This window comes from Falco rusticolus, chromosome 13, assembly GCF_015220075.1.
Source record: "Falco rusticolus isolate bFalRus1 chromosome 13, bFalRus1.pri, whole genome shotgun sequence".
In the NCBI taxonomy this organism is placed as follows: Eukaryota; Metazoa; Chordata; class Aves; order Falconiformes; family Falconidae; genus Falco; species Falco rusticolus.
Genome location: NC_051199.1, coordinates 13,638,333 through 13,650,722, shown reverse-complemented (window position 1 = coordinate 13,650,722; position 12,390 = coordinate 13,638,333). Strand labels below are relative to the sequence as shown.

The 12,390-nt window shown below is 37.3% G+C and overlaps 1 protein-coding gene across 3 annotated transcripts in view; it reads left to right on the top strand.

Annotated features, from left to right (window-relative positions):
* Nucleotides 1–12,390, top strand: part of SLC9A9 (solute carrier family 9 member A9) — a 211,426-nt gene that overhangs the window by 70,774 nt on the left and 128,262 nt on the right. For all 3 annotated transcript variants that reach the window (XM_037406813.1, XM_037406812.1, XM_037406814.1), the window contains exon 7: nucleotides 11,711–11,849. In XM_037406813.1, coding sequence (XP_037262710.1) covers nucleotides 11,711–11,849 — 139 coding nt within the window. The remainder of the gene's footprint in view (nucleotides 1–11,710; nucleotides 11,850–12,390) is intronic.

Here is a 12,390-nt window from a genome sequence, read left to right as displayed (position 1 = left end):
CCTCAGCTCCAGTATATCAAGAAGATAAAACATGTAATATGTTTTGTTTCTGACGTTATTACTGCCAACACTAGAGCATAAAATTTACATCTGGATTTATTTTAGACTTTCTCATGATAACAGCTGCATTTCTTGTCTTCACTTGGATACATTTTTAAAAATGAAAATTGCCATGGCAACAGCTGCAACCATTTATTATAAAGCAATAGAAGTGGAACTAATATTTGTGAGAGAAGCTCTGTTTTCAGGATAGTATTTCATTCAGACAATGCCAGACTCATTTTTCCCTAGCCTTTCTGGTTTTTAAAAGGAAAACATAGAAAATATTTTCAATAATGAAATGTAGGTGGGATTGGATAGCTCAAGAGATTAAAAAGATTTTCTTCTTTAGATTACTGGTTCATCTCAAATCCAGATTAACAAGAGGCAAAAATTATCATGTTTGGTGGGCACATGAAAAAAATTATAGGGGTACCAAGATCTGAAAATCTCATTCCCATACTACCTATGTTCTCAAGTGAAGCACAGACAGCAAACTGAGTACACTGGGTGCACCTTCACTGGGGGGGGAGGAAGTATGTGACCCATCCTTGAAAAGTGCTAACATCTAATACAAAGGAAAAAATCATAGGCAGTTTGCAATGCTAACACAAAATAGTCTAAAATGAACCATCCTTCCTTTAAGATTTTGCTTCATATCACTTGCAATGTACTGTTACCTGAGATAATAGCATATTATTTTCCTTAATAAAATGTGGATAAAGAGGGAAGTTTTTCATTGACCTCAGGGTCATGTTGATCCAAGTCAGGATTCAGGTAGTGTCATCCAGTGTATGGGCCAGGTATGTTAGAAATCATATGGCCCATTTTGCTTGCATGTGTCCAATATATCTCAGAGCATTTGTTTTTTAAATCTCCACAAGAATCTGGGTAGAAAACGAACAAACTGTACTCCAGATGTTGAAAATGTACATAAAATTTAAAAGCATTTTCTCATTTAAAGCCTTTCTGACTATGATAAAATATGTTTTGCAAGTACAGACTGTACAGGGACCACATACCATGTTGTGGACACATACCAAGGATCACATTTCTTCCTATTTATCGCACATTAAAGACTCTTAGGCAGGAGTGAGGGAGAGCACTTAAACAGAAAAAAAAAACCTTTATATAGACTTGCAGACTTCTTTCGCTCTAATTTTTATGGGATTTAACGTAGTTTTTCTTCATCAGCTGCATTCAGCATCAAGCCCCTCAGTGCACTGCTCTGTTCACAAGTTTCTAAAGGTGTTGATGTTGTGTAAAGAGAGACTGGAGGCTCCTTTTGTAATCTCTTACAGGAAACATTCTGGAAGTGAAAAAGCCCTAGGCTGTTGACAGGCCAGAAATTTGGCACAGCACTTTAGTATTGGCAACAGACTATCCATCTACTCCAGCGACTACCTGCATTGTCTAGCAGTGACCTAGCTCTGCCTACGATATAGTATTTTAAACACAAACAGTAGCTTACCGATCTAACAGACAAAGAGTACCCATACTTCATTGACTACTTACTAAACTCTAGGTTTGTTCTGAACAAAGATTATCATTCAGTCAAGCTTCATTAACTTTTGTGTCACGGACAGATTATTTCAGGGAGCTAACATAAGGGAAAAACAGAAGAAAAAACCTAAACTACTTCTGTTGTGCCTGAGAAAAAATTAAGAAAGCATGTGGTTCATGCATTATATTTTTAAGAGATTGAGATCTGGTAGAAATCACAAAGATATAGTTTCTTTTCAGTTGCTCCTGCTCCTTCACTTAGTGGCTTTGAATTCTTTGTAGCCTATGACCAGCAGCCTGCTCCCCGTTCTGCCCTGCCTCTCCGACACTCACAGGTAAGCTGTGCAGCCTCTGCTACGCTTAAGGCAAGGCAGTTACATGGAACACTTGAGGCTTGGCAGACCGGGAGTACGAATGTGGTTCTTTCCCGTTTTCCTGACAAAAAGGAGAGAAGCTGTGGAAGAGCAGGCTATTCATTTTCTTCAGGGTGAGGAGGACCAGGCACTTAGAGCTTCCTCACGCTGTCACTGGGATTATCGAGCTGTCTACAGAAAGGCCTCCTGTGAATTTGGGATGCTGTCTGTAAACAGAAACCGGACGCACCACCTTTGAACACATCCGTCTCAGGATCTTCATAAGCAGAGGCCACAGAAGAAAAAAGCTCTTTGCATATTAAATAAGAACCTGCTGTATATGCTCTTTCATCAATCAGCTAAACAACCTGATATCGCCCCTTCACCACTTCATTCAGATTCATTCAAGGGGATTTCAGAGAAGATTATAGCATACTGTCATACTGTTTAACCATCTAACTCTCCAGGAGAAGGTGATGTAAACCCCAGAGGAGGGTGACGTAAGTAGGACTACGCATTTATGAAGGATGAGGACTAGCTATTACTACAAAGGAAAGGCTGCTGTTCATTCCTCAGTGTTTCACACTGCAGACAGGTGTAGAGAGTTCTGCTACAGCATTATGAGGATAAATCAAACCCTGTGTGAGGGCAGTACTGCCTGGCATAACAGATACATTATTTTCTGTTCTTTCAGTCTTAAGCTTCTCCTGAGCAAAATCACAGGCTGTGTGATTCTGAGAAAATTATGATTCAATAAATGTTACATGCAAACCGTTTCTGCTTAATCTTTACTAGTTGGCCATAAGGGTAAAGGCTTTTTCATGACTAACCAAGCTCCTTGAAATTTTCCTTAAAGTGTTCAGGTCGTATCCTACTTTTTATGTAACACCAGTGTAAATCTGGAACAACCACATTGAATCAGTAGAGTTACTTCAGATACTCATCATCCTAATGATAGTTTGAGGCAGTTTCTCATCTAGAATGCTCAAGCTGAATTACAGTAAATCATAGTCATTTAGCAGTGATCTGCTGCAGCGTTCTAACGTGTATCACTCAATGCAGGCAACCATCAGGCTACACCGTTTTATCAACAGGGAGGTAGAATTCAACTGACATAGATAAACGTCACATTTATTTGCAAGAGTGCAGTCACTGTAAAAGGCATGGGTAGTTGAAAGGCTTCATTATCTCATCCTGGAGTTATACCAATAATTTTAGTATGAAAGTGGGGCTTAATTAAGATTACCCATCCTTCCAGTAATCACCTTCCCTACTTCTTATGAACACATCAGTCAGCATCTTGTTAGCGTGCTTTGATGTTTTACTCTTTGCACTCTGTGTGTGTAGAGTAAATTAAGTCCCATAGTATCACATTTTGCCAGTCTTGTACAAATAAACCTGAGCTGTGGATGGAATTAGACCTCCAAGAGCACAATAAACTATTTTCCCTGTGCTCATAGAACACTTGCAATTACACATTAATTCCATTTTTGTCTTTCAAAAGAAATATTTCATTTTCATTGAAAATCCTTATTCCAAGGTCTCATCACCCTGGACTAATGGTAAGAACTGTCACATAAATGGAACGTTGTGTAAATGTTTCTGATAAATATTACTCTACTCTGAGTTACTTTGGAGGCTAATGGCTCACAGAAAAAAAATATTGAAGGATAATACAAAGATGAAGAATGCTATAATGAAGAAGAAGAATGTAAAGATGACAGGAGATAAAGATCTATCCATACACAAAACAAATAAGGGCTGCAAACTGTTGTATTATTACAGAAATAGAAATCATTAGATCATTGTATAAGTTCAAATTATTAGGTCTAGAAGTGTGAGAGCTGGGAATGAAAGATAGCTCTCAACTCATGTATCACAAGTAGGGACACAAAAAGATAGTCCAGGCTCACACATACAGCACATCTAATTCCCTTAATGGCATAATATATGTACATTTAAATTTTAGGTTCTCTTTTTGGTTTTTACCATTTGCTTTTTGTTCAGGAAACAGTTCTAGCTGAGACTTATCTTGGGGATTATTGCATTTCTTGGGTACCTGAAAGATGCCTTCACAAAGTAATGGGGTACTATTATTCACAAGATATGCTCTGCCTGAGTTATATAATTAGCATGATGCAGCAGATTGGTTCAAATAACATATATAAATTTATTTATTTTTTCCTCAACATACAGATTGGAGAATTTTTTCCTAGTTCATTGTTTCTTGCTAACTCAAGAGGATTGATATATCACTGGTTTGTAACTTTTACAGTCAAGTTTTCTAGGCAGAGAAACTGCGTATTTTTTACAGTACTGTTCTATTTTGCATAGGCATAAGTGATTCTAGAGACTGCAAGGCAGAGGAGAAATCAAGCTCTTTGCATTAATACAATAATAGTTTACTTATATATATTTAGATAGATAAACAGACAGACAGACAAATATGTTCCTTGCTGGTTGATTCTTTATTTCTACATTCTTTGCACTATGTACCTCCTCACAGCTGATGAAGCCACTTAATGGTCCCTAACTGGGAAGACAGACTTCAAGCTGTTCTATATACACATGCCATTTCTCTTTATGCAACATTTGAAGTGAATGGAAATTAAAAGCTGAGTTGGATTACAGTTCTGATATCCGAATGAGAAAGTATCATAGTTGCAAGCACAGAAATCTGTAAATTATGCGCCTTTTGATATGATCAGCTCATAAGGACAGTCAGACACTGGTAATAGCATAATGCAGAATGCAGCACGTGCTGTCACAGACCCACTATCAGCCATCTGTTTTCTGCTGATGTGCTTCATTCCTCTCAAAGATATAGGACAGGTTTTTTGGAAAAAGAGCTGTCACTGGAAAATGACTGTGATATTTTCAAATAGATTTATGGAAATTAGACATCTAAAAGCAATAGCAGTCATTTAAGAACGAAACATTCCTGTACCAAGCCTCAGATAAATGTGAGCATATTTTACTATTAAAGCCTTAGTTTTCTTTTACAAAGAATTTTAAAGTCTGGGTTGCTGTTCATCAGAATTTCTTTCTGTCAAAGATAAAAATAGGGTAGTATTTGCCTAGAATGAGGTAATGAAAAGTTAAGATACTTGCACAGATACATAAGGACAGCACATACCATTTCTCAGATGCACAGGGGCAGAGAAGCTCCACACCAGATCAGATATGACTTCAGAGTCTGAATTGTTCAGCCTGCAGGCCTGTTAGGTCATTACTCACTGTCAAAACTATCATCTCACATCTCCTTTCTATGTGTCTGTAGTGACTACAGGCCCATAGTGATGGAGTTCTGACAGGGATCAGAGGGAGAGGGTGTTCCCAGCACCTCCTGTCAGGAGGGGCTTGCAGAGGCTTCTTTCTGGGCATGAGCATATTGGGTTCAACCCCGTTGAGATGGGTGAGCTACCAGGCCCTTTAAAGGTGAAAGTGGTGCAATTTTCAGGGCAAGAATGGGATCACCATGACAAAGAGATGATTTCCAAGGCTCCCTAAGGAGGTAGAGCAGGTATCCTAAGGGTAATGGCTAGGGAGGCAGAGAAGGAGGGAAAATGACAGATTTTTTGCAGTCCCTGATGTTTGAGGGTAGATGAGAACTAAAATCTGCATTAGGGAAAGTCTACCTGGAACAACACAAAGTACTCATGATTTTCTCTGACTGTACTGCAGGCGGCTGCTGTCTGTCAGCTCAGGCCTGAACACAGAAGAAAACTGAAAATGTCACCATTGTAGAAAATATTTATCATTAGCTGCCAAAAATTACTCCTGAGAAGCTAAACTGATTTCTGAGTGCCCAAGTTAAGGGGCACAGCCACTCAAACTCTGCAGCTGCTTTGTAACACCGCTGACAAACGTAGCAAGCGATTGAGTTATGTCACGTCTGCGAATGCTTTGTGTCACCTGAAAAGGAGCCTGAGTCTATCAGTAGAAATAGCCTATGATACTTTATGTTAATTGGAAAATCTAGCAGAGAGCCTCATTTTTATTTTCATGCAAATACTGCTTTTCCTCATAAATGGGAAAACTTACATTTTCCATAAAGTCTGCAACACTTTCACCTTTTCAGCATGGCTGGTGCTTTGACATCTGCCATCAGCTAGCTACTTTGGAACCGGTAACAAATCCGGTTTGAGAAAGGTTTCCATAAACAGTAAAAACCTTATTTACGACAACAGTAAGTGTTAGTTTGGTTTAAAGTAATCAAAATAAAATGTCCTACAATAGTTTATAAAGTCTGGGAATGCCTAGAAAGAAACAAAATAAAGACAGAAAGGAGAGAAGTAAACATTCTCTGACACACAGAAAAAGGAACAGAGTGTAATCCCCGCTAGAAGATAGTTTCTAAAATAACTGCTAGACCTTTTATCTAGAATTAAAACCAATAGCACTACTAGCAGTGTGCTGAAACTGGTTTGTGAGTGGAATAAAAACCATGATGTAATGTATTGCCAAAGAGAATAAGGTTTTGGACACCCAGAAAAACAAGGGTTCAGATGCTAGCCACTTGAAGAGTCAGTCAGCCACCAATAACTTTTTTTATTTCTGCAGTTCTTATACACATATAAATGGAAAGCTTAGTATGCATATTTCTGTGAAATCCATGTTTCTGGAGCCTTAATTCTCTAAACATTTGTAAATGTTGTCAGGAACAAATTCCAGGGAGACAGATTTCTTTATACAGAAGGATGTACAGAAGACTTGTCTATGTTCTTTTAATGCACCTTCTGTGCAGTTGTGTTACTTACTGATCCCTGTTGCAAACACACCTGAAAAAATACAGTAAGTTTCTTTGTTGTGGGAAATGTTCATCTAGAGGACCTCTATATATTTGCCTCAAACTGTTGTTACAGTTGGCTGCTTTTACTAGCCCTAAAGCTTTCCTGCAGCAGTGCGTCCTTCCTTTGCTCTCCCTTAACTGACTGCAAAACTTCTCTACCTCCTATGTGCTTTTCTTGGCTTAGCATGCTCACATCCCAATCTTATCTCATTTGTTTTCATTTTTATAGTTCATCTACTTACTCCTACTGTGTGAGGAGCTATTTTATGAGGAAGCTTGGAAGGCTTTACCAACCTAAAACTTGCCAAGAGAAGGTGTAGGTGGTGCTACGCACGCGCTTTCATGTCTAGCTTCTAGTTCAAACGCTTACAGTGGGGGAAAATTAGTGTCCTGGCTTTTCAGCATTCTTCCAACACTTTTAGGAAAACTATATAGTTAAAAAGTTGTGAAATTGTTCAGTTCAATTCTCTGAAAGCTCCAAGTTTTCTAACACAGTAGACTGACCTACCTTTTCCTATATAACGTCAGGAAAAAATAACCTTCTTTTCCTTTTAAACATTGAACTCTAGAATATATATTTTTTTCTGTGGCCTGTTTTACTTTTCTTAATTAGCAGCTGATGACATCACCATGTAGTTCTATAATTATTTATCACCTGAGGGAGATCCCACTTCATTCAATGAAGGTATTTTAAGGAATATCTGACCTTCCAGTATTTTCAGGGTTGGTTGTTTTTTTTTCTTTAGATTGTTCCTGATGCTCTTCTGTGTAGTACTATTGTGGCGCGTGGTAGTACAGCAAATAGGGAGGCTGCCACTGGGCAAAAGGAAGCCCTTTGACTTAGCAAGTGGAAATAAATCTTCCTCTCCAAACATAATAAAGTGTTTGTTTCCATGCGGTCAAATAGAAGGAGGAAGAAAGGAATTAAACAGTTTGTTTCCTGATTCTTTCTAATAATTGATTCCACATTGTTCTATTAGAAATTTTCTGCTGTTTGCACACATTTTCCTTCTGCATATTGCCTTTTTCTAAAATTCTTCCATTACATGTGTTGCATCACTTTGGCTTGTACCAAAACCAAGAATCTTTGTGCTGTTCTGCTAGTTACAGCTGATTAACATCTCTTTATTTGATGCTGCCACACTAGCCCTCGGCACTTTAGGCCTTGACAGGAATGAAAGGAGGGATACAAGATTTAACCTCACCTACAGGTTTTCCTGAAAACACTTCCATTACTTACTGAAAAATCTTTGCTCTAATCCTAAATGCTTTCAATTTTTTTTATTAAATGGAAAATACATTGTGCTATATTCACAGGCTGGGAAAATTTACAGGAAGAAAAAGATCTTAGGAATCAATGAGATTTTCCTTGAGAATAACTGAAGATGTAAAAAGTAATCACTCAAGACGGAACTGGAAATGTGACTTTATGCTTTCCATTGCAATAGGAGTTCTGCTTGTCATGGAAACCTTTAGTATTATATCCCTATATAAGCCCATAGAAAGAAACATTCTTCATCATGCTGAGCTTTCATCCCAAAATAATCTTAACAGATGAGGGGAGGGAAGAAGCGGAATGATGAGTGTGGTAAAACCGCAACAAACTGTAAATCCTCCTTTCTGTTTCAAGCAAAAGTTACAATCCTAACTTGCAATTTATTGTATAAATAAATATTGCCTATATTTCCATTCTGAAAGCTGTAAAAGCACTTGACCCTGTTGTTTTTTAGTTGGTCAAGGAGGCACAGAAGGACTGGAAAGAAAAAGGGATCTGTTAAATAATTTTCTAATATAGAAACCACTGGCTAATCCTTATAAGAACCACCAAGAAAGCTGAGTATTATTCTTAACTCGAACCTGCAGGAGAGGCAGAGGTTACCAAACTTGGATACAGATGGATAGTAGGGACTGGGGCAGGTGTTTGCAAGGTATGTCTATCAAGCATCCAGCGAGGACCCAACAAAAATCTTTTATGCCTGTCCTTCCACTCTATCTTATTATGGGTGGCAGATAAAGCATATCTTTGCCTTAGTTCTGTTCATTTATCAATCTCTGAAAACAGTTTTCTACTGCATTTATTATCAGGATTTGCGTAATCCACCTCTGATACAAATTTATGGAAACAAACCCATCTTTTTCTTATACTGCTTCAATAATTACAAAGCCTCTAATATTTGAAAACTAAATACAGATTCAGATTTACTACCAAACTCTCACACACTGCTTGATAATGAACTGCTATCGACCCCTTTTGTATCAGGCACAGGAAGCAAATAGCAGAAATGGCAAGTTATACCAGCATGTTTCCTGAATTACTCTCTGAGGAAAAGGAAGAGTAGAGACACTGTACATTTAACTATGGTTGTCTCCAGTGTTAAAGTTTGCAATTTGTTTTTAGGTCAAATAATTAGCTTGGCAGGAAGTACTGGAATAAACAAGAAGAAATTCTGTTCTGCTGAAATACAGCTTATATAGAAAAATCATCGGGTAAATTAGTATGTATTTTAAATGCTTGAAAGAGGTGAAAGTGTTAAAGAAGAAACATATTCAAAGAAAAGAAATAATAGCTCTAGTACAGAATAATGCAAAATTAAAAATAGAACTTAATACACTTTGAGCTGCAGGGAAACCTGAGTTCTGGAAAGATTTAGACCAGAAACCACAGTTAGTATAATGAGCATATGTTGGTGCTTTTAAAAAATCATGGGGTTTGGGGGGCATACTGAGTAGAAAGATTTCCCAGTGAGAATGAGTCACTCCATATTTGTTCCTCAAATAACCACATTAAGAACAGGATGCTTTCTTCTAGTTTCCCTCACACCTGAAAGCTGTTGATAAATTGAAGGATAAATTGGAACCCTAACTGGTCTTAACAAAGTCAACTTTTCTTACCTTAAGGTTAACATATTTAATAAAAAGTCAGTTAAAGGCTATATCTTACATTTGACTACTAAACTTTTACTCCATGTCAAGATTTTTTTTGTTTACTTTTTATTACTAAGCATCCCTTCTGTGGGCAGAGCCCATCAATACAGTAGAAAAATTTTCCTTGGTTTTAGAATGTAGTCAGGCTGACCTCTCTGAATTCACCACTCAATGCCTGCAACAGCAGCACCAGTGGCACAAAAGATCATTTCGTGATTTATAGCTCACTGAGCAATACAGAACAACAGCTGCAGCCTCTCTATACTTATTTGGGACAAATTATCAGAGAACCAAGTGGCTGCTTTGCTGTCAAGACACACTTAAAAGTTTTAGATCTAACAGTTCCAGTTATACTACTAAATAGTTTCAGCTTTAAATACCTAACTGAACTGAAGCCCTCCCTAAGTATGCAAAATACACTTAGTAAATTAGACTATAAACATACAGTATCACAGCTGATAGGATTTCCTTTGGTAGAACTACTCCATCAGTTTAGATAATGTATCTATGGCTTAATATAGTTCTTTATTTCATATGTGGTCTAAAACAATACATTTTGAGTAGACCAGAAATGAAACACATTTCAAGAATCATCTGAAGGCAAGAGAAGCAAAGAATTATAACTGAACCCCGGATCTAAGAGAGTCACAGTTGAAAGAGGACTGAAAAGTTAGATAGCAACATGTTCTTGATTAGCATTTCCTCAAGAAAAAAAAAAAGTGTACTTGCTTATATTAATAGCATTTTCCACTACAAATCATCTCACTGGTTTTGTAGTGGCGCTAATCAGCATAACTGGGGATATCAGACTTTGCTGTTTAGTGATTTCTGTTGCAGTGGATAAGTAGTCACCACTCACATTTACTGGTGCTCCACCATATGCCTTTAGAGTCCTTGTACCTTTTTTACAGCATGAGATCTCTTTTACGTGACTTCATTTTATTTGGAGACTCCTAAATGAATGCAACTGTTTAGAAAACCCTCCATACAGAGCTTCATCTCTAAGCCTCATCTCCAGATGGAAGACATCAGACTGCAGGGATCACATTCTTAATCTACAAGAACTTAAAATATTCAAAACACTTCACACATTCTAAATTTTTAATACTTAAAATACCAATCATTTTCCAGCAATCAAAGCTGTTTTCTGGGACCCAATGCCAAGCTCAGTACATTTTCTTAACAATGAACATAACTGACCTACAGTACTGAAAGCAACAGAACCACAAAGATCTAAGATGTTACTGAATTCCTTTGGGATGCTTTGAGCTATTTTGTACCTATTAAATTTTATGTTTCAACAAGAAAAAAGGCATGTATGCTTGGTGTCAGTAGCATTCTGAGCAATAACTGATTAGTGGCAAATAACAACCCTGAAACTCTCAATAGTGCTCTAGTGCACAGCCTTCCCTTTGGCAGCATCATTTCCCACCCAAACGTACTCTTGATGGCTGTACTCAGGGTTTAGATACAGATGACCTTTGACAACTGCAGCAGTTTCTTTCTGTGGAACAACATTTGTTCTGTCCACAAGATTTCCTATTTGTTGAGCTCTTGATACGGTTTCAGCTCTATTATGAAGAGTTACACCAAGAAGGGAACTACTAGGTGGTTTATGACAAGATTGCTGCTGCAGATTTGGTAGCTGCTGTGATTTGTGTCACCCATTTGAGCCTCAGCCATAAAACTGCACTTTTTATCAAGAATATTTGTGAATTTATAACTGCTCTGAAGACATACGGCCAATAAATAATTCAAAGTTATCTATCTTCCCTGCAGTTTTCTTATACACCTACCACCTTTTAATGTTTAGTTGGCCTGGAAACAATATTCTTTATGGCACTTCTAGTATAAAAATGTTTACTGACTGGCAGCAGACTATTGATTTCCAGTGTGATACCTTGAAAATAAATCATTCCACTCCAGTCTCCATCTGCTTTGCTCTCCCATCTACTGTCAGCCCTGATAAGGCTTGTTTTGCATTTTGAGTCCCTATAAATGTCCGTTTTCAATTATTGATTTCAAAATTGTAACAATGTAATTGAATTCATTATTCCTTTCTCTTTTCCTCTCCCCCATCCCTTTGTTTTCTTTTCAGCTCTATATCCATTTACAGTCCTAAGGAGAATCCTAATGCATTTGACACTGCTGCTTTCTTCCAGTCAGTGGGAAATTTCCTGGGGATCTTTGCTGGATCATTTGCCATGGGATCCTCTTATGCTGTTGTGACAGCTTTAATATCCTTTATGGTTTGTTTTCAGAGAGAAAATCTATATATATTAGTGATATCTGAGACTGACCATTTTTAGTTTGTGCCTGAACCTTTTCACTGTTAATTCAAAATTTTGCAGAATCAAATCCTAAACTGACAGGAAATTTCACTTATCAGAATCCACAAAGAACTTAATACACAAATTTCTTTTTAACACTAGGCAAGACTGTGGGTTTTATTTTACTATTTTTAAATAATTATATTTTTAGAAAAGCATTATGAAGTATTGAGTTAAAACATGAAATTATGAACTACAACTTATTTATGAACTACAGACTAGCAGCAATTATACAAAAGTACAAGGCAAACACTAGACTATAAATCAAGTCAGTTTGCCTAAACTAGAAATAAAAGGTGTATCTGTTGCTCTGCATTTTTCTTGTGTTTTACAGTTCTTCATGGAAAATACTAGAAAGAGCAGCAGTTTTCATCTTTCTGGCACTGATGCATATGTAAACAAATGCCATTTTTTTTACAAAACTGGACAAAATAACTTTTCCCTTTTT